Source organism: Uloborus diversus, chromosome 4 (genome assembly GCF_026930045.1).
Source record: "Uloborus diversus isolate 005 chromosome 4, Udiv.v.3.1, whole genome shotgun sequence".
Lineage (NCBI taxonomy): Eukaryota > Metazoa > Arthropoda > Arachnida > Araneae > Uloboridae > Uloborus > Uloborus diversus.
Genome location: NC_072734.1, coordinates 39819159 through 39842396, shown reverse-complemented (window position 1 = coordinate 39842396; position 23238 = coordinate 39819159). Strand labels below are relative to the sequence as shown.

At 31.9% G+C, this 23238-nt stretch overlaps 1 protein-coding gene across 5 annotated transcripts in view; it reads left to right on the top strand.

Annotated features, from left to right (window-relative positions):
- LOC129219703 (F-BAR domain only protein 2-like) overlaps positions 1 to 23238 on the top strand; it is an 88950-nt gene that overhangs the window by 51039 nt on the left and 14673 nt on the right. For all 5 annotated transcript variants that reach the window (XM_054853989.1, XM_054853988.1, XM_054853987.1 and 2 more), the window contains 10 exons: positions 1787 to 1808; positions 1915 to 1975; positions 3811 to 3852; positions 5145 to 5278; positions 6240 to 6322; positions 6660 to 6823; positions 12268 to 12413; positions 13468 to 13682; positions 21452 to 21607; positions 22801 to 22933. In XM_054853989.1, the coding sequence (XP_054709964.1) occupies positions 1787 to 1808; positions 1915 to 1975; positions 3811 to 3852; positions 5145 to 5278; positions 6240 to 6322; positions 6660 to 6823; positions 12268 to 12413; positions 13468 to 13682; positions 21452 to 21607; positions 22801 to 22933 (1156 nt within the window). The remainder of the gene's footprint in view (positions 1 to 1786; positions 1809 to 1914; positions 1976 to 3810; positions 3853 to 5144; positions 5279 to 6239; positions 6323 to 6659; positions 6824 to 12267; positions 12414 to 13467; positions 13683 to 21451; positions 21608 to 22800; positions 22934 to 23238) is intronic.

The following is a 23238-nucleotide window of genomic DNA, read 5'->3' as shown; positions in this document are numbered from 1 at the left end:
TTTTTTTCTTAAGATGATTTTTGAATGTTCCACAGGATGTTTTTTTTCACTAGAATGATGGATTATGATAGCGTGGTTGCTGGGCGAATTTGGCCATAAACAATAGAGTTGCAGAATTATTTTTACATTTGAAAAATATTATTTGATGTCTCTTTTTGTTTATTTGTTGAAATATTTTAAATTGCAGTAGAAACTGCTTCACTCACTAAATAGAGTTTTAAAGCAACTGGAAATCTAATTTAATGATTTGACGAAAAGTTTTAAATTCCAAAGAAACTTTAATGTTTTTTTTTTTTTTTTTTGAAAAGGTGTGTATGCATTTTATACAAAGAAAAATGATCATTTCACATCAAAGGGGGAAGGGGCGTTAATTTTTTTTATTCAACGGACTTCCATTAAATTTTTAGCACGGGCATCTCTGTGCGGGTACTGCTAGTACATCATAAAAATATAGTACATAACTTTTGGGTTATTTTTAACAATAAACAACAATACTATGATTTTTACATTGAAAATACAGTAGTTGAAAAAATAAATATCAAAATATCATGATATTTTCAAAATAAATATTAGATATATATTGTGAGATATATCATGATATGTATCGACTGATATATTTCAGCGACCCCTTAAAGTAGCAATCATTGAGTAATTTTGTAGTAAATGCTTCGGAATAATTCCGCCTTTTTCTTTTCTAGCTAGCTACATCACATGCAGCCCATACACTGCCATATCTTTTAAATTTTATTTTTGAATTTGCTCAAATCAGATTTTATATGCTATGATGTATGACCACACAAATTAATAAAGTGGATTCGTCTGGGATGTTGCGGACCATTCTTTCTTAGTCAAAGGGACTGTTGAATTTTTGCCTTATGTGTTGTATGATAAAGGGCACCATCTTGTTGGAACCAGAAATATTCCGCCCCATATATACTCATGGACATCATAACCAGGGAGTGGGAATTCCATAAAATAAAATCCATTGTTTTATTGAACTTATTACTGGTTTAATTCCAAAAAAGTCTACATTGCATGATTTCATAACACAGTTTACTGTGGGAAAATTAACTGCAAAATATTACTATTGTGTATTTAAACCAAAATGAACTTAATAATTTAAACATCGGGGCTATCTGTTGGGGCTTAGCCCATATGAAGAAATTGACGAGAGGGAAAAGTATGAATGTAGGTCTAAGCAAGAATTTAAGAGCATGTATATTTGTTTCTTTGCATTTTAATGTCAAGGCAAACTTTACTAGTTAATTTTTGGACAAAAAGTTAACCTTGAATTCAAATGCATTTTTGCATTATTAAAAAAAAATATCTTTGTGAATGTCTGAAAAGTTTCTTTTAGTGAGAAGCAAATGCATGAAGGTTCCTATTCAAAGGAACTGGGACAAGAACAAATGTCCCTTAAATAGAGGTGTCTCTTAAACAAGGTAGTACTGTATTCAATTATTTTCAGTGTAATGTTTTTCTAAAGTTTAGGTAAGCCTAACCTGGCAGCATTGTGAAGGCTAGATAGGTCCTAATGACAGCATTATAACTGCCAGGTTAGCTTTATGGTAACTATAGTAATTTAGTGATAGTTTTTATCTCTGTTAAATTTCTTCAAAACTAAGGAGCTTGTCTATTTATAGGGATAAAAATTCTTTGATTTATAACTTAGGAATATGGTCTACCTTATTCGTCTCAGATTATTTTATGGTGTAAATGTTGTTGAATTGCTTCTATTTTTCTATTCATAACACAATCACTTACCCTTATCTCCTCTTCTTCTCAGGGATTCTCAAAATGGTGTAGCTGTAAGTATTGTTTTGTTTTAGTTTTTTTTAAAAAATAGTTCCAGTATTGTTATAATTACTTATTTAGTTCACAATAACCTTTTTCTTGTTTTCTGGTCATCTTTAGACTAGTCCTCAAATTGATGCTGAAGGTTTTACAATAAGGCCTCAAGAACGAAATCAAGACTGTATCCTTTATTTAAAATATTTTTAAGTGCTTGTTTTATACTTGCCAACTTTTATGATTTAGGCTTAAAGTGTATGATGTAATATCAATGTTTTTTACACATGTCCCAATTTTTTACACATTTTGAAATCCAATTGCTTCCGCCTCTGTAAAACAATTTTTTTTTTTTTTTTTAATATATAGCATTTAATTTTTCAGTGCAATAAAAAATATACTAAACATTTAACTAAGCAATTGAACTTGACTGAAAAACTATTCTTGTAGTTCAGTGGTTCTCACAATAATTTTTCAAAGGGGGGGGGGGGGTCCATTATCAAAGGTCCACTATTCTCATATCATATTCCAACACACCGCCAAACATTTACTTTTGATTTTATTGATTATCAGTAGTAAAAAACAATAAAAAATAAATTATTTAATTGTTCCTGAATATTAATTAATAAAATTAATTATTAAAGATAAATACTTAATTATTATACACGAAATAAGGACAAGACTATATTTAACTTTCTCATATTTAAAAATAAAGACAGCGAAGCATTATCTTCATTATAGATATATATTAGGGTGGTTCAAAAAGACTTTTAAGCTAAAGTCCAGGACGCCCCCTACTTTTTTAGATTTGCTAATAGTATTATGCTGTAAAAGTTTTAGCTTATTACTCAAATTTTAAGAGGGTTCTTAATGACCCACAAATGTCACAAATTTAGAAACTTTTAATTTCCCCTGCTGTTTTTTTTTGTAAATAGGTTTTTTATTGCAATGTATATGCATATTACTAGTGTATATTATAATGTGTAGCATTGTTTTTTCTGTTCAATGTATTTTTTAACCCCCCTTCCCATATGTATGAAGTTTGGGGGAGGTGGTAGAGTACCCTCTTTCAGTTGAAATAGGAAGCTAAAATTCTTCCAGTATATTACTATCCACAGGTCTTAAAATATTGAGGGGTGTCCTGTTATCTAAGAGAAACTTTTTTTTACATATATTTTTGAACCACCCTAATGAGAGCAATTTATGTCCATACACAATTTGATTTTGCCGGGAAAGAAAGTAAGAATATACATATATTTATTTATTTAATCTGAAATTATTGTCATCTTTTCTTAGAATAATTTTGTCCACTACATGCATAGGATTATATTCAATCAAAAAAATTCTAGGTCTATGAGAGGGGTCTGGACCCCCTGGACTCTCCACTTGTAGGTGCCACTGTTGTAGATTGTTTGATATGTAATAATGTAATGTATCCAAATGTCTTTTTATGTATCTTAAATTAGGATTGTGATCCAAAGTATCTTCTGCTCATTTGCTCTAAAATGTTTTGTTGTAGATTTTTTTAAATGTATCTCCGGAATTTTTATTTGTTCTTATCCGGGTATGATTTTTCCCCCCTAACTATCCAATAATTTTCAGAGGGATTATATGAAAAATTTCAATTTAAAATATGTTCTACTAATAATTTCTATTTTCTTAATCTCAGCCAAGGTGCTCTAGTAATGCAAAAAATCAACATATTAACTTCCTCCCCTGCCCCCTCTCTTAAAAACAATTAAGCTGTAACAACTAGCATTTGATTTTTTTTCCCTCTGCAGCTATAACTTTCCTTGTGATTTGATACATAAAGTAAGTGATGGACCAACTAGATTCTGCAAGATTATTTGAACCTATAAAATACATCAACTTTATGCCTATCTCTTTCATTTTTAAATGACCAAAACAAATCAATATTCTATAACGATAAAATAATTTATGGTGGAATGTTTTTTTGAGTTGCATGGACACACGTATTAATGATAAGTATGTAAAATGAATTCATCCTTAAGTCTGTGTAAGATATAAAAGATAATTTTTATTCAAGCTCTGATAATGAGTCGGGTGAGTATATGTTAATAATGATTTTTAATATGAAAAAATATTTTAAAAATTATTTGCGTTTTATAATTGAAGGGCTCGGGACAAAAATATGATGTGCCACATGATGTAAATTTTTCAATAGGCCACATTACACCTTATAAAAAATATTTGTAAAATTTTTCAAAGGTATTATACATTCTATATTCTGTAATTTTACTAAAACCAGATATGTTTTTCTCTAAATGAAATAATTAATTGTTATGTTTGTTTCAATAATTGTTACGAAAATTTTGATTGAAAAGTCACTCCTTATGGCTTGTCACATTTCTACCATTTTTTAAAGCATTCAGCTTATATCCGAAATTGCCTCTGATTTAGGGGTGGATTCAGATATCATTGTAAGAGGGGTCAAGTTTCTGAAATCAATATTTTAATAATATTCTATAAGCTAATTATTTATTAATTATTAAAAAATAGCATCACCAAAAATATAAACAGACAATAAATTAATGTAACTAAAATATTGAAATTATAAAAATATTTGAATGAATAAAAGTCAAATATTTTTAATATTTAGAGAAATTTTTATTTGAATGAAAACAAGAAATACAAAGCATTATTATGTTAAAAATGTATTTAAAAAATAGTTTATTGAGCTGCATCAAAAATTATACAAAGTTGAGTTGTAAAGCAAACATGATATTGTTTCTGCTTTTTAATTTACATTTACTTGTCCTCTTTTTTTTCCCCCTCACTTGAATTTTTGCAACAAGATTTCAGTTAAATGGCAAGAAATATTAGTTACTGGATACATTTATTTAACATATATGTATAAATATACTTTTTTTTTTATATAATGATTGTCCCATTATACAAACTGATGTTCATGACTTTTTGCCAAAATATACATGATTCCTTTTAACAAAGAGTGTTTCTTATTTAGATTTAACTATTAAAGCTGCATATGCATAAAATTAATGAAAAAAATGCTAAAAAATTTAAATATAATCTTTATTTAATTTTTTATGCAAGCAACTTTAAAGCTTTATTTTTGCTTATCTTTTTGGTGTAAAAATGTTTCTCTGCTCATCATTAAAGCAGAGTAAGGGGAGGAAGAGCGGCTAGAAAACAGATTCATCCATGAAAGAAACTTATAATCAACAGAAGTACAAATTGTCATTTGTTTTTTTTAAATAATTTCATTTTAGAGTGTGAGGAGTATTCATTTGTAGTCATAATTTCAGTCTAAAGAATTTTTGAGCATTTTTCATAGATTCTTTCTTGTTTTGTAAAATGCTTTTCCTCATTTTCAGATGAAGAAGAGAAAGAAAGGAAGATACATATTGAAATAAAGCCTGTAAGTAATAGTACAGGGATGAGTGCAAGCATTGATGAGCTTATTGCCACTGTAGGAACATTTTCCTTATCTCCAGATCCTCAGCGAACTGTAAGTTGATAAGTGAATAAGTTGGAATATTTTATTTATTATTTTTCTCTTATTAATATCTATACCTTTAACTTTTCTCTAAGAGTAGAAAAATCCAATTAATCAAAATTCAAAATAAAGATTAAATTAATGGAATTTCATACCTGCCAACCCTTCCGGATTTCCCGGAAGTTTTACGGATTTTTATGTCCTTTTCCGTTTTTCCGGTTATGAGCAAAATCTTCCGGATTTTTCACGTTTTGTAGGAAAAATAATTATCTCGCCAATTTTGGCGCTAACGATACTTTTGTGGAACGCGGCACCGCGTTTTAGGCCAAGTAGCCAAGGAAAGGTTGCCGTAAGAGAATGGCAGGTTAAGAAGCGAGGCAAGATTATGACGTCACCGAGTGATACAGCGCATGACTTCATCGGGATCCAATCAAAGCAAGCGTCGCGACGGGCAACTAGGGGCACAATTTCGGCGCCAATTATCTTCTCGTTCTCTCAATTCGAGCTGTTTTTGCTTCATTCTTTTTTTAAGATGAGTAACAAATGTTATTTCCAAACTTTTAAAGAAAGCAATAAAAGTAATATTTACTAAACGAAAGTAATTTCAATTGATATGAAATTCATAACTAATATATTGTTAAATGTAAAGAGGGTAGGTGTGCTGTTTGATTTTATTTTGCGCTAAAATCTTGTGGATAAAAATATAAAAAATCTTCCGGATTTTTTTTCTCGGAGGTTGGCAGGTATGGAATTTAGACATTGAAGTTGAAAACCTTTTTATTGACTTATCTAAATATTTACCTGTAATATCAAAAAAGAAGAACATGAAGGTTTAATTTAAAAAATGTATTCAGGGTAAAAAAATTATGCTAAGTAATTCCCACAAAAAAAAAAAAAAGAAATTAAGATATATTTTGTAGTTTGTTGTTAGTCTTATATCATGTGTGGTCTTATTATTTTTTTGTATATTTAGGTAAATAGACCTGCAAGCAGCACAGCATCAACACCAGATGAGGGTCCTCTTAAACGTTCTATTTCTATGTCAAATCCTTTAAAGTATGCTTTATTCTAGTATTTTCTTTTCATTCTTTTTTTCCCAATTATTCTTTTGCTAAAAGAGAACTTATTAAATTAACTATAAAGAAAGATGTTAAGTGTTTTCTCAATGCTTTCATATTGCTTTAAGTTTTAGCAAAACATTCTGTTTTAAGTTATTTTCTAAAAAACCTTTCCTGTAATTACATAGATTTCATTTTATGACCTTCAAGGTAAATTGAAGGTCATAAAATGAAATCTAAGTTTTCACTGTAAGTTTTTCTGATAGCAACTGAAAAGATCGGAGAAATTTATGTGTTGACGTATCTTATAGTTGTGCTTTTTATAATTTCTGTAGCAAAGCTGATTCTGATGTGTTCAGTATCTTCAGCCCAAGTGCATCCAGTGCCTCTACACCAACTGGTCCTGCTGTTGGAGGGTTTCCTAGTCCTAATAGCATCAGCAGCAGTAAAGCTCCATCACTATCAGAAGTAGCACAAACTACTGAATCCAAGTATTCTGGTAATTTTTTTTAAGAATGCAAGTTGGAATTTGATTATGAGTCTGTTCAGCCTTTTCCTGAATAGCAATTAATGCTATGAGCCAAGTTGGAAAAATAATTATTTAACATTATCATTTTCAATTGAATTTCAAAGCAAGAAAATAAATTAATGATTCTTAAAAATAGTTAACACTTTTTTTTTCAATGAAATTTTTGGAAAATTTTCAACACTGATGGAGGAAAATCTAGTTTATGAAATATTTACAGCTGATGGTGTTTTGCTATTGCTTCTCAAGTGATATAAAAATCCTGATGTACGAACAGTAGCATAACTATGGGATCTAGCGCCCCTAGCAAACTCAAGAAATTGCCCCCCCCCCCCCTCCCCTCGGAGGGTCGCCCACATGTTAAGTCACCGGAGGTCATTGAGACCACCAAAAAAAAAGTGGTTTTTTTTTTGGAACATTTTTTGATTTGTTGGTTTGACAAATAGGAGGCAGTATTGTAATTTTTTTTATTTTTTAGAATTGTTTTTAATGATGCCCAATGTTCCATCTCAGTAGATGCTATGTATGTGTCTCTAGCTCTTTTTCTTGCGAGTTTTTTTTTTTTTTTTTTTCATTTTTTAAAGCATTTTTCAAATTCTATAATAATAATTTTAAAAAACCTTAATTTTTTTTATTTTTTTTCAATCGGTTGAAATGCCGCTCCCCTGGCTGCTGCACCCCTGGCAAGAGCCACTCCTGCCAACCCCTAGTTACGCTCTGTGTATGAAAAGAGTTATAAGAAAGTTGTATTACTTAGATCTAAATTTCAAAAGTTTAATAAAATCTGTCACAATAGTCACAATTCATTATAGAGTAGAGTCTCAAAAGTTCAAGGTTCCGCTTTATTCGTGCTTATTTAATATTCCCGAATAAATTTGTTAGTTCCCAAAATATGGTTTTCATTAAAACAGAAAACAAAAATCCTTTGCTACTGTTAAAATTTTTTAACTGCATACAGTAAACAATAAAAAATGCACTGAACGGTTGGTGTCAATACTCCCTAAGTGGCGCAAAATATTCTTCGACTTCGAAATATGGATTAGGATGTGCCTTGTAGATGAAAACTTGACACGTAAAACTATCATTGATTTGAAACAAAGAACATGAAATCCTGCCTTATGGCATAATTGATCACAGCCTAAAAGAAGGCACATGATGCTGCACAATGAAATTTAAACCATCTAACCGTTTTTGTGTTTTTTTGCGAGATACACACATATGCTTGCAAGCATATATGTTCTGTTTTAACCTGCAAGACCAGACCTTTATTTTTGCAACTGTTAGTCCTAGATATATACTTCCAATTGCAAAAATTTTCAAAATCAGATGCAGGGTTAAGATATTGGAAGTTTGAAGTAAAAATAAAAAGTCAAAAAATACAAAATTTAACTTTTTTGGCCTCAAACTGTAAAATTTTTATCTGGAAGAATTTTTTAGATAATCAATTTTCAGTAATCCGAGGTGGCGTGAGCCCTGATTACTGCGGATTTTTGAGATTCTACTGTATTTTCTCCAAATATTTTTGCTGATGTTTTATGTAATTAGTGCATTTTTAGTTAGAAGTTATGTCATCAAAGCAAAACCCTGTTTGTGTGTGTGTTTTTAATAAATCAATATACGTTAATTATATCAATGAGATCGCATAATAGAGATATTACAACATACTTAATTATGTCCTAAAATTTTTTGGTTCTTTTTTTTTCTTTCATACTTGTATTCATGGGTGCAGGACCTTCCGTCTCAGGACGGATTTCCGTCTTGGACAAAATTTCCGAGACTGAGGTCGGGACGGAAATAAATTCGCTGACTTTCTTTAAGTTTTTACTTAAAAAAGAAAATTTGAGTGTTTGAAAAATATGCTTTAATATATTACTGGACCGTTCATAACCACGAATTTACATCGACATTCTCTCGGTTTTCCGCCATGGGCTTGTTTTGTTTGTAACGTGCTTTTGGAGGAGTGACTTTTCGACTCGCGCCGTTTGTCTTTTTTTTAGGTATAGCTGGTGTTATTTCAAACTCACTGCATTGCAGACCGAGGAGTTGCTCGCTATTCTTCCTGATTTTTCGAAATAATCGGCTCTTATTGAAAACTTAGCCTTTTCTTATGCTATTTTCGATCATCTTTTCGTTTTTTTTTCATTTGCGCGTGTTTTTTTTTTTTGCAAACTTTACACGCATTTATGAAAGCTATGTACGCTCTTAAAATGTCTTAAGAGTTGAATCTGAACCACCGAATGAGAGTGATTGCTGACTAGATGAAATGTTTTCGCCACAGCAAAGGGCATCCGCATACCAGGTAAAACGGAAACTCAGGGATTTTTTATACTTTAATGAAATTGGGAATTTTGGAAATAATCGAGGAAAAATTTCAAGCTGGTTGGAAACACCGATGGGCAACCGTTCCTGCATTTTTGACAAAGACTTGAGGAATCACTAAATTCCAATGTCATTGAATCTAATACTTGCTAGAATAGAAATATGGGGAGGGGGAGAGAAAGGAAAGGAGAAAAATAAAGGCAGCACGAGTTTGTGAAAAAAACACTGCTCTTGCAAAGAGGGTAAGTCCGCAAATTGACCCACGATACTGAGGCCTTAAAACGTTTATATTTTGGACAATCTGAGAGGGGGGGGGCTACTCAAGGATCCAGCATAAAATATCGAAAATGAATTGAAAACCATTTTTTTTTGAAGCTCGGAGTGGTTCGACATTTCTCCTCTGCAAAACTCTTAAAAATTTAAAAGTCAAAAAGTTTTAGGCTCTCTTTAATGATGTAAAAGTGGGGAGGGGGAAGTTTAAAAAAAAAATCAAACTGGAGTCTTAAAAACACTAATTTAGGCAATCTTTGGTGAATTTATGATATAAGGTTTTGGTGTTCTAACATGAAAATGTTTTGTAGCTGATGTATTAGAACTATTTGAGGCTATACTTAAATGACTTAAATGAAAAGGCATTTGGGACCCTCTCCCGGAAAGGGTTTGTAATTAAAGTCTTAGAACTTTTAGGCTGTCTTTGGCAATGTCAAGAGGGAGGGAGGGAGGGGGCTCTCTTTGGGCGAAATTCCGAAACTGGAGTCTTAAAAGCGCAACTTTAGACCGTCTTTGGGTTCGGGGTTCCTTTTCCCCAAAAAATATTCAAAGCTGAAGTATTCGAAACTCAGTTTTAGGTAATCTTAGGAAGACTGAAGAAGAGGGAATTGGAAGCCTTTATCTCAATAAATTTATAATTTAAATTCTTAAATCTTCGGTGATGAAAAGTGGAAACCGCAAATTGAAGTCGAATTTAGTGAACTTAGGGGAAGGAGTTCGGGGGGGGGGGGGGTCTCTGTCCCCGAAAATTTCTCCGTGCTGAAGTATTGAAATATTATTTTGGCTATTTTTGAGTGAGTTAAGAGTTAGGGAATTCAGGGGCCTTTCTCGAAACATTTTCGAAATTGAGATCTTAAAACTTTGGGTTGTCTATGGCAATGTGTGGAGGGGAGTTGCTTTCTCAATAGAAAAATAAATCTTAAACAAAAACTTACACTGCGTTTAGTAAACACAATGGAAGGGAGGGGGGGTATTCCGCACCCCAGCCCGAAATATTTCCATTTCTGAAATTTTTAGAGCTTTGTTTTGGGCTATGTTTGGATGACTTAAGGGGAAGGGTGTTGGAAGATTCTTTCAAAAAGTTTCCGAAATCAAAGTATTAGAACTTTTTAGGCGGTCATAAGTCATGTTTATAGGTAAAGGGGGGTACTATTCCTACAAAAAAAAATAGGAACTGAAGCCTTAAAAATTGAAATTTAGGACATTTGTAGTGAACTCAGAGCGAAAATATTTTGATGCTGAAATATTTAAAGCGCCACTTTAGGCTATATTTGAGTGCCTTAAGAGGGATGCGATTCGGGGACCCTGCCTGGGGTTGGGATTCAGTTCCCCTTACTTTTTTTTAAATTAATGAATATTGGAAAGGGTACCTTGTTCAAAAAATATATCTACTTCACTGAAGCTTTTTTTATTGCTAATTTCACCACCTGCTATCTTATAAAAGAATTCTTTTTCAAATGAAGACTGTGGGGGGGGGAATGGTGCCAGTTCATTATCATTAGTCGCCCATACCCTTCCCACACCTTTCCTTCTTTTGTGCTTTGTTGGCGCTACCTTGGGTAGACTTTCCGATCATAACTGATTTATGTTGCAAAAGTAAAAATCTTATGTCCTAAGCGATTTTATTGCGACAATAAAAATGTTTACTATCGATAAAAAACTTATGGTGGGGAGCTGCGAACGCTTTTACCCCTAACATTATCCAACATCGTCTAAAATTGCGTTTTTTGAACTTCAATTTCGAAATATTGCTGAAGGAGGGTTCCTGAACTCCATCCCTTCAATAGTGCATTCAAAAGGGAGTACAAATGTTATGAAAGATGGAGTACAATTTCGTTTTTAAAGCTACAATTTCGGGGAGAGCCCAGAGCGCCTCCCCACCTCTTTCCCTAATATTATTTGAAGGTTGCCCAATATTTTGATTTTCGGACTATCAGTTTGAAATAATTGATATAAGAGTCCCTGAACCCCTCCTTTCCCGGAACTTTATCAAAATGGCCTACCATAGCGTTTTTTGGACTCAAATTTGGAAAAATGTCTGGGGGAGAGCCCCCAGACCCCCCCCCCCCCCTTATTGCCGGATATTAGGTTTTTTGGAATTATGATGCCAAAACGCTTAAATATTGCAATTTAAAGGATTAAATTTTAAATCAAACACAGATTCCAAAACTGGCATTATTAAAATCTACAACATTTATACACAAATTTAAGTCCGCATGCGGGCGGGGGAGGGGGGCTGAAAATATTTTCCGTCTTGAACACATCACCATACTTGCACCCATGCTTGTATTAGCTATACAGTATAACCTCAATTTATCGAATGTTACAGTATAACCTCAATTTATCGAATGTCAAGGGACTGGAAAAAGTTATTGTTAAATCGAGGAGCATAGACACTTAATACAGTCAAATCTGGACCTGTGAACTGTATCATTAAATTGAGTTAATCGTTAAATCGAAGTTATACTGTATGTTATTGTTTAAACAAACATCTTTTTTCTTCATTGGTGAAATATATAGCATCGAGTTCTTCTGAAATCTCTTTTTAAAATTAATTGTAAAATATATTTTGTGCATATATTATTTTAATTTATTTTGAAAAACAAGATGTATGCTTTAATCATCAAGATAGCTTTTTCTTATAGTTTTATTGCTCACACTTTTAAAAGACTTCTCTAGTCTTCATAAATTGTGACCATTTTATTCATAAATACTTGTAAATTTTGAGACCATCTTTTTTTTTCTTCTTTGGATTAAATTTTTCAGCTCAGTCCAAGAGCCTTCTTTTAATAATGTTCTATATTTTAAGTAATTTTGTTTAATTCTAGTGATAGGAGAAATTTCTTCAGAAATAGAGCCTGAGATTGCGAACAGTGAATTCCAAAAAACTCTTCCAACGAGTCGAGGAGGAACCCCAACGGGATCAATTCTGCCTCATGTTCTTCCACGTCCTCCTTCCAGAAGAGCTTTGGAGGTAAATAACTTTTTATCTTTCTTAATGATTTATTGATTAAAATGAAATCTAATTAACATCAAATAATTATCATTGTCACAAATTTCAACTTATAAAGTTTATACTATATTACTTTTACTCCTTTATCATTACAAAAGGTCAATTGAGGCAGTGAGAAGCAAAGTAAGTAAGTGGAAATTTTCAAGTTTTGAGTAAAACACGTTTAAAGTTGCAGTCCGAGGTAGACTTTCATTGAAATGTTTTTCAAAATTATGCTGTATAGAAGTTCTTACCAGGACTACTAGTACTATCTGTTGTTCCAGGACAAAGGAGAGATTCACGTACCATTTGTAATGATTTTCTCCAAATTTTTGATTTTGGCACTTACATCCCTTTGCTTCTCACTGACTCAATTCACGTACCAACAGCGTTTCTCCCCTTCTACTTTTTTTTTTTTTTAATTTTTTTTTTCATTTTTAGGCGATTGTGAGTTTAAATGCTAATTGTTGGTGTTTTTGAATGTAATAAATACAGTAACTTTTCTTTGTGAGAATATTTTTTAACTTGCTTGGTTTTAATTCCTAATTTTTTGTTCATACATGAATGGGAATATTTTTTAACAACTCTTTATTGGACAATTTAAATGTAAAACTATAGGAAAATAATCTGAAACAGTAAATGTATGTGGCTTAGTTTTTGTCATCTAAACAAGGTGTGTAATAATTTTTTTCCTTGTTGCCCTTGTATTAGCATTTCAATTAGATTATTAAAACTTTCATTACTCTTTTCTGCATATTACATTTGTACTTAAAAGGCTATTCCATGGATTACGTTCTTGTTCTTTCTTCCCTCATAACTTCTCTCTTTCTCTCTATATTCTATTGGCATTCCAGTGCTGAAAAATTTATGAATTTGCTTCCGGTATCAATATTGAGGTACATTGACAAAAGAAAAGCCCTAAAAGCTTTACATAAAATGTATCATTTTATTGTTTTAATGGGATAATGAGTGTTTATACCAATTCCTGTATTTGTTGTGTATAAGTATTGTACTAATATATTTTGTTTCTTTGCAGGCCTCTTCCAGGGGTCGCATGTCTCCTCTTCCTTATTCTATGACAAGAACTGAGAGCATCGGTAGTCTCACGAATGATTTTAAAACAACTTCGATGCCCGTTGGTTCTTCACGGGGGCCATCTCCTCTCACCATTGGAATGAGTGACACTATTCCTCTTGCAATAGCCTTTAATGAAGTAGTTAATGCTTGTTTTAAAGGAACAGATGAAACTAGGTAAATGTTGGGTTTATAATTTCATATTTGTTACATAGTAATTTGCAATGTTTTACATTTAATTTCAAAAATAGCCTGTTGATTTGGAGTCATCAGTTGCCATTCTTTTATAAATTTCCTATAGTACTATGCTATGAAAATAATTCAAGGAGATTCTTAATCCTATCATGCTTAAATTGTTTTAAAATACAGAGTGAAACACTCTATTTTTCTAAATTAGAATTGTTGATGACTACAAATATACTTATGTTTCGAGGTCTATTTATTTTGAAATTCCGTATCATTACCTCCAGTGTCCAAAGTACAACTCTGCATTTTTTTAAATCTCAAAATGACACAGAGGCATGGGTGCAAGACCTTCCGTCTCAGGACAGATTTCCATCTTGGACAAAATTTCCGAGATGGAGGTCGGGACGGAAAGAAATCCAATGGCTGTCCTTCAGTTTTTACTAAAACAGGGTGGCGACAGATCAGGGAAATCAGGGAGATCAGGGAAAAGTCAGGGAACTTTATTAATCAGGGAAAAGTCAGGGAAATATCAGGGAATTTTGAAAAAATAACAAACAATCAGGGAAAATTGATTTTATGAAGAAAAAAAAATTTTTTTTTTGCTTTGCAAAATTAAGTCTCCTAATTCTCTACGCAATTTCCGGCAATTATCTGTTCAAAAAAAAAGTTAAAATTAATGAGGTGCGATTATACACTGCCGCATATTTGTGCATCTTTTTTCCTCAACGTCAAAGTATTGCATCTTACTTATTAACCACAGGATGCAAGATTGCTTCTGTGTCTGTAAAGTTGTTTATTTTACCTAGGTTGAAGTTTGCTTTCACGCTTTCAATACTACATAAAATAAACAACCCTACAGGCAAAGAGGAAACCGTCATTAATGCCTTAAGCGTATTGTAATCAAGATTTCAAGAACTCTTTGTTTTTTGAATTAATACTGATAAAAGCTTAAAAGTTATTACTTCTTCGCGTTTTTAATGTAATTACTAAAATTGAACATTGAATCAAAAAAACTTTGTTTTTTTGCCGTTATACTATTTGCTGTCACCACAGATTAGAAATAGAAAGGTTTTCTTTTTCAGGCTTAAATGATTCTTTTATTTTAAAACCATTCTTTTATATATTTTGAAATTAACCAATTGTTTTCCCCCCATACATTTTTTTTACCCTGTTTGTTACAAAAGCAACCTAAATTTTTTTTTTCGATACAAACTGAAATCATTTGAAATAACTTGTGCACTTAAGTAAATATCTTTATTTTTTTATTGTTAAAATGATGTAACCATTCATTAAAATCTATGTTCTTGATTAGAGAAAAGCTCCCTATGAATGGATGTCAAAAGGTTTCATCTGTTTTGCCTAAATATGTCAATTAGTTATATAAGAATAACTACATTACTTCTATTCTTTCACTATTACTTGTTATTCTTGCAACAATTATATTATACTGTTTGAAAACTTAGTTCTAAATAATTTCAATTACTTTATAGTTCTATCATAAATACACATGTTTTTAAGAGTGATTTTAATAGTTTCTAAAAATTCTTATGCTAAGTGGTTACTGGAAGTAAAGTTTTTTTTTTTAATTTTATATAAATTTCCATATAGAAAAATTTATTATAATGTTTTGTAAGGTTTTTTCCAAAAAAATTGACTTGATATGTTTTTTTTTAAACATTTTATTAAAAAAACAGCATCTTTTTTAAAATTATATCTTTAGTTCAACAACTTTACACAACTTAAAAACATTTAAAATACTGCGTTTTGTACAAACATACAATGAATTTCAAGTAGAGCAAAGAAAGGAAACCATTATCATTGGTAACGTAAATCAGGGAAATTTGATGAACCTAATCAGGGAAAAGTCAGTGAACTTATTTTCACAGTACCTGTCGCCACCCTGTAAAAAAAAAGAAAAATTGAGTGTTTGAAAAATATGCTTTAATTATTGGATCTTTTTTATAACCATGAATTTACATCGATTTTCCGCCGTGGGCTTGTTTTGTTTACAACGTGCTTTTGGAGGAGTGGCTTTTAGACTCACACCGTTTGATTTTTTTTATGTAGCTCTGTTATTTATAACTCACTGCATTGCAGACCACCGAGTCGTTCGCTAGTTTTTTGAATTGATTGCCTTTCGTCTTTATTTTTCACATGCTGTTTTCGACCATCCTTTCATTTTTTTCTCATTTGCATTTTTTTTTTGCAAACTTTGCATAAATGAAAACTATGTGCGCTCTTAAATTGTCTTCAAGTTGAATCTGAATCACGGGTTGAGTGATTGCTGATGGGATGCAATGTTTACGCCACGTCAAAGGGCATCCACATACCAGGTAAAACTATGTATCAGGGATTTTGAAGATTTTAATGAGAATGGGAATTCTGGAAAGAATCTGAGGCAGATTTCAAGTTGGTTTGAAACACTGATGGGTAACTATTCCTGCATCTTTGACATGCTTCTGGTAAAATATTCTAAGAATTGAAGAATCACTAAATTGCAATGATTTTCAATCTAACACTTGCTAGAATAGAAATGGGGGGGAGGGGGGCAAGAGAAAGGAAACGAGAAATATTATTGCAGCACGAGTTTGGGAAAAAATGCTGCTCTTGCAAAAAGGGTAAGTTCGCAGATTAACCCACGGATATTGAAGTCTTAACACATATATATTTTGGAGAATCTAAAAGGGGGGAGGGGGGCTACTCGAGGACTCCAGAATGAAAAATCGAAAAACTTAATTTTAAACCATTTTTAAAACTGGGAGTGGTTTAGGATTTCTCCTCTTTAAACTCTAAAAAAAGGTCAAAAATGTTTAATCTGTCTTTAATGATGTAAAAGTAGGAAGGGTGAGGTTTTAAAAAAAATCGAAAATTGGATGGTGAATTTATGAGAGATGGTTTCGGTATTCTAACCTAAAAATGTTTGTAGCTGATGAATTAATAACTATTTGAGGCTATACTAAAATGACTTGAGAGGGTGTTTAAGACCCCCTCCCAAAAAATGTTTGTAATTGAAGTCTTGAAACTTTTAAGCTGTCTTTGGCAATGTCAAGAGGGGGTGGGGCAGGGTTTCCGCTATGGTCGCATTTTTCGCAGAATGCGAAAACACCATCTCAATTGCGAAAAGAAAGCAATGCATTTTTGCTTTTTTGCTGAAATAAAAAATTCATTTAAAAAAAAATGTATGATCCTAAAGAGAGGAAGCATGCATGGCCATGATCAACTTAATCTTTTTAAATCTTAGCTAAGATGATTAAACAGCTATTAAGTTCAATGAGACTTTGTCATATCCGACATTATGTCCCCCAATAACTGCTTTATTAGGAGGAGGGACTGCAACGTTCTAAAGACCAATCATGTTGTTTTCTTTTTTTATTTTGCGTTTAAAAAAATAGCTGCTGTACTTATTTTTTCAAAGATGTCACAGATAAAATATGAATTTTATTTTTAACTGAAGACAAGACATACTGAATCATATGTAAATATGAGAATTTGTAACATTTTAGCATTTTTCTAAAGTTTTTCCCTCAATTTTAGCTTTTATGCTGATGAACTTTTGAACCCAGCTTTAACCAGGGGGGGGGGCTCTTTTAAGGTGAAATTCCAAAACTGGAGCGCAACTTTAAAAGCACAACTTTAGACCATCTTTAATGAAAGTAGAGGGTGGAGTTCAGGGTTCCCCTGCCCCTTCAAAGCTGAAGTATTCAGAATTAGCTTTTGGTAATCTTTGGGAGAGTTAAGAAGACGGAATTTGAAGACTTCCTCTCGATAAATTTTTAGAAATTAAATTCTAAAAACTTCGGTGATAAAAAATTGGATCCACAAATTTAAGTCAAATTTAGTGAACTTGGTAGAGGCAGGAGGAGGGTCTTTCTCCTCGAAAATTTTCTATATGCTGAAGTATTGAAATGCAATTTTGGCTATTTTTGAGGGAGTTAAGTGTTGGGGAATTCGGGGATCTTTCTCCAAACATTTTCGAAATTGAAGTCTTAAAAAGTTGGGTTGTCTTTGGCGATGTGGGAAGGAAAGTTGCTCTTTCAATAGAAAAGATCTAAACACAAACTTACACTGCCTTTAGTGTGCCTGCTTCACATAAAGAGAGGAGAGTATTCCGCCGCCCAGCCCGAAAAGTTTTTGTTTCAGAAGTTTTAAGAACTCTGTTTTGGGCTATCTTTGAATGACTTAAGTGGGAAGGGATTCGGAAGCTTCTGTCAAAAATTTTCCGAAATAAAAGTATTAAAACTTTTAGGCATTCATAAGTCATGTATATAGGTAAAGGGGGGTACTGTTAATTGAAAAAAAAAATAGAAACTGAAGCCTTTAAAACTCAAATTAAGAACATTTGTGGTGAACTTAGAGGAAAGGGTTCGGGAGCTCTCTTCCGAAAATTTTTCGATGCTGTTATATTTAAAACGCTACTTTAGGCTGAATTTGAGTGCCTTTTGAGGGACATGATTCGGGGGCCCTCTCTTGAGTGAGGATTCAGTTCCGCTATTGCTTTTTTTAATTAATGAATATTGGATAATGTTCCTCAGTTAAAAAATATATCTACTTCACTGAAGCTGTTTTTTTATTGCTAATTTTACCACCTGCTATCATATAAAAGAATTCTTTTACAAATTAAGACAAGGAGGAGGGGGGGGATGGGCCAGTGTGTTATATTTCAAAAGTGAAACTCTTATGCCCCAAGCGATTTTATTGCTGCAATAAAAAGGTTTACGATAGGCAAAAAACTAATAGTTTGTAGCCCCAAACGCTTTTACCCCCTAACATTAGGCTTGCCAGACGTCCCGTTTTGACCGGGACAGTCCCGGTTTTCGAACAAATTCCCGGCGTCCCGGCCGGTTTACTTCATATCCTGGAAAAAGATAAATTTGATTACAAATAACCAAAAATGTCGAAAAATAGTTAAGTGTTAATGATTTTTTAGGATAATTACTTTATCATGTGTATCATTGACAATACCGGATTAGCTTGTGAAGATTTTTGACCAAAAAAGGCTTTAAAAAAGTCATACAAAATGAAAAGTACAGTGAAGCATCGTTTATACGTTTCCCTTTTGTATGTTTTTTTCAATTATACGTTTTTCAAATTGGTCCCTGCAGGGTCTAATACTCATTAACCTATACCAATTATACGTTTTTTCATTTGTAAGCTTTTTTTCACAGTCCCTTCAAAAGCATATAAACGGTGCTTCACTGTATATCTATATATTGTTCAACTTTTTATTCCTCTTTCAAAGTGCTTTTGTTTAACTGAAATAAATTGTAAATGTTTACATCTCCGAAGTGAAATTTTCAAATTTTATCTGCTTATGTCATTTTTTTATTACCCCTTTTTTAGGTTCATAATTAGTAACCATTTATTCATAGCATTGAGTACTTTCCTGCTAACTCGATTTCAAATGTTAAAGTCAAGAAGTACCTTTATTAATGTCAAAAAAGTGATTCTGATGAAAAAGCTCACTAACCGATGCTTCAAGGCAGCAATTTGATGTTGTTAAAATTAAACTGCCCCATAAAAAGCTCCAAAAATCAGCCAGTGGTGTGTACCCCTTTGAATATTAGCCAAACTGAGGTGGGGGAGGCATTCTGGTGTCCCGGTTTAATTATTCAGAAATCTGGCAAGCCTACCTAACATCATCCAACATCGTCTGAAATTGCGTATTTGGAATTTCAATTTCAAAATCTTACCGAAGGAGAGTTCTTGAACTCCATCCCTCTGATAATGCATTTAAAAAGCGTATAAATGTTATTAGAAATGGAGTACAATTTCGTTTTTGAAGCTTCAATTTCGGTAAGAGCCAGCGTCCCGCCCCCCCCCCCCCTGTCTTTCTATAATACTTTTGAAGATCGCCATCGCCCAATATTGTGATTTTGGGACTATCAGTAAGAAAAAATTGATGTAAAAGAGTCCTTGAACTTTCCATGTTGTTAAAAAAGTCAAAAGCAAAAAATTCAAAGTAAACACCGATTCCAAAACTGCCATGGTCAAAATCTACAACATTTATGCTCAGAAATTTTTTCTTAAGCACGCATGGGGGGGGGGGGGGGAGCAGCTCAAAATATTTTCCACCTTGAACACTCGGAATAAAATAAGTTTAAGAAATGAAAATGAGAAAGATCGAAAGAAGCAATGAATTCAAAAAGCATAACTAAGGAAGTAAATGGTTAACATCTCGAATGGAAATGAGATTTTTCGAACTTGATTAAAATAGGCTTGTAACTTTTTTCGTTTTGAGATAGAAGCTTAGTTTTTTAACCTTAGGTAGAGATAGATCTGGAGTAAAAAAAGCTGCTCTTTCCAATGGTGTCAAGTAGAAAACTGTGGGACAATTCCTTCACTTTTTATTGATAGATTTAATGAAGGAAGTAGTGCCTAAATTTCAGCTAAAATTTGAGTTAGAAATGATAATAACTCCTGACGTAATTAAGTTAGAGCATTGAAACAAATCGTGTAGATCGCGGAAAATTCTACTACATAATATTAATATGTACAAGTAATTTTTCACCCCCATATTTGGGAATGTATGAAAATTGGATCTAAATTGGAATAAAAAAAGAACTATTCATTGAATTTTTTTCTAACTGGTCTGCAAACCTTTTCCAGACTTAAAGAAATAAACTGAAAATTTCAGCAAAATCGGCCAGCTAGTTCTCAAGTTTTGAGCATTCAAACAAACACACTTTTTGGAGGCTTCATTTTATACTAATGTAGAGAAAATACAGCTATAATTTAGAGAAGGAAGAAAGAGATTTAATGCTCAATATACCTCTGACTGTTTGGGCACCATAATGTGTTATCTCAGATGTCCTATTGAACTCTTCTTTTAATAAACATCTTACATCTTCAAAATAATAATTATAAAAGTTTTTTTTTAAAGAATCTTAATCTTAAAAAGCTTTGTATATACTTTGCTGTGTTTTTAATAGTGTTTTTGTTTTCAGTGAAATTGGACTTTTTGCTGGAATATGATTTTTTATTTCTTTTGAATGAAAAAAATTCAATTGCAACATAATTTCTTTCGCGTGATTTCTGCAGTATACATATTTCCAGTTCATATATATCTACCTGATAGATAAAAGACACAATATCTTTTTTTTTTCTTGAATCAAGGTTTAAAACCATCAAACTAAATTTTTTATTCACTATTTAAAGGTAGATTTTGCTAAACAAACTTTAATTTTATGAGCCTTTAACATACAGAACAGAAACTGAACAAAAAGAATAGCAAAGAATGTAGGCTTTCATTTGAAAATGTTTAATTTTGCTGTATCTTTATGTTTGTGAATAATGTAAAGTTTCAAATTTTCAAACCACATACTCCAAGGTATTACTATCACTAATTCTGTCAAATTAATGTTAATAATTGGTAAAATCAAATTTTATAAAACAATAAAGCATTAAATTTATTTTGCTGCTGTGTTGTAAGACAGAAACTTCTAATATGCAACATCTTGTGTTACTCAACATGTGAAGAATAATGCAGTACAGATGTAACTAGATTTGCTTAATTTACTTCTCCTAAATATAAAATATAGCATTGTATTATTGTTGAAATAGTGCATGAAATTTTGTTAACGTTTGACTTATGCTACATAATGCTTGATCAATATTTTATGGTTCTGTGAAGGGAAACGTTTTTAATAATCGATTTTAAATGTAGTGAAAATTCCAAAGAACCTCATTCAACTGTATTGAACAATAAAAATGTTTATTGTTGTAATCAGTATAGTTTGCTAAATGTTTTTATGTTTCTTTAGGTGTCAAGTGCGACTCATGGGTGATATGAAAGTGTCTTTCCCAGCTGGCATAGTTCAAGTATTAGCCAATAACCCTTCTCCCGCTCACCTTATTTTCCGAGTATCGAAAGCCAGCAAGTTGGAAAATATACTGCCAAATAAACAATTAATATCATTGTAAGTTAGGCTTGTTTTGCCTTGTTTTACTTAATGAATTATAAATTTTATGTCATAAATATGTATATATTATATTCATAAATAGTTAAAAACAAGAGAAATAAATTTAATTAAAAAATCATTAAAAAAAAGGAAAATCCAAGAATTTTAAAATTGTCCTTAAACGCTGAAAAGTACAAAAAAAAATATTTTATTTTTTAGAGAATTGTTGTGTACTAATCGTTTTATAGAAAGAAGATTAAAGCCACAGCTATAAAAATAAAACTATGTTATTCAAATTGTCAAAAAAAATTAATTAAAACTTTATAATGAAAATAAACGTAAATCATCTTAATCATGAAAATAGAAACCAGGTCTGCAAAGTCAGAGTTGAAGCAGCCGGAGTGATTTTGGAGTAAAAGAATTGGAGTTGGGAATGGAAGACTTTAAAGTTCCAAGAGTCAAAGTCTGTCATTTTCCCTCTGATTCTATTTCTGTTAAGGCTGTGGGGTCATAATCAAATAAAAATTTTGGTTTACAGGAGTCAGAGTTTGGTTTTGCACTTTGAATTCATTTCTATTCATTCATATTTATCTCTGATTTGTGCCACTGTTAAGTTTATGAGAAATGATATTTTATTTTTCATTTAACTTTTTTCCTATCTCTAGAAACTAAAAATTAAGAACATATTCAGAATCTGTTTAACTTTTTAATTATTTTTTCAAGTTTTCTTTACTATTACTTAGTAGCTCAAAGGTATTATTTCATTGCAAAAATTTTTTTTTTTATCCTATCCAATATTTTAGGTTGTTGAGTTTCCATCTGCAATATAAAAAAAGTAAATGAAAGCAGGTTTTTATCAATCACAACAAGCTATCAGGCCAGTAGGATTGCACCTGCTTTCTCTCAGCTCAAGAGACGCTTTTTATACACAACTGAAGAATATTCTATAACAGTGCAGATTAAGGTATCAACATACATTTTCATATTTGGTAATTTTCTACAAACTTCAAGAAAGCATCTTGAAAGTAAAAGAGAAATGAATCTTAAGTTGAACCTGAGGCCCAAACTATCAATCTTCGAGTTTCTACAACCAATTTAGAACTTGCTTACAATTTGATTTACGACAATATTGCTACCTGAATCATGTTTTTATATGTGTCCTTTTAAATAATTTATCACATCAGAGACTTACTGATGTCTTATTGTTACAGAGATCCTAGTCAAAGTACCAAGGAGCAATATGTGTATGAATTCAACATGCAGGCATTAACAGCTCTATTAAGGAAACAGTACGATCAGTCACCTACTGCTTCCTATTTCAACATAGACATTTTGAAATATCATGTAAGTTTGTTTTTTGATATATTTCTCAATTAGTCATGGTTAATTACAAACAATAAATCACTACTCTTTTGATTAGTGATGGGCATAATCGAGATCTTTTGATAATCGAGATCTTTTTAAGTCGATCACTCGAGTGATTGATAATCGAGATCTTTGGAAATCGAGCGATTGACTTCTTGAGATTTTCTGAATCGAGTACTCGAGCGATTGATTTCTCGAGATCTTTTGAATCGAGTACTCGAGCGATTGACTTCTCGAGATCTTTTGAATCGAGATCTCGAGATGGTTTGAATCGAGATCTCGAG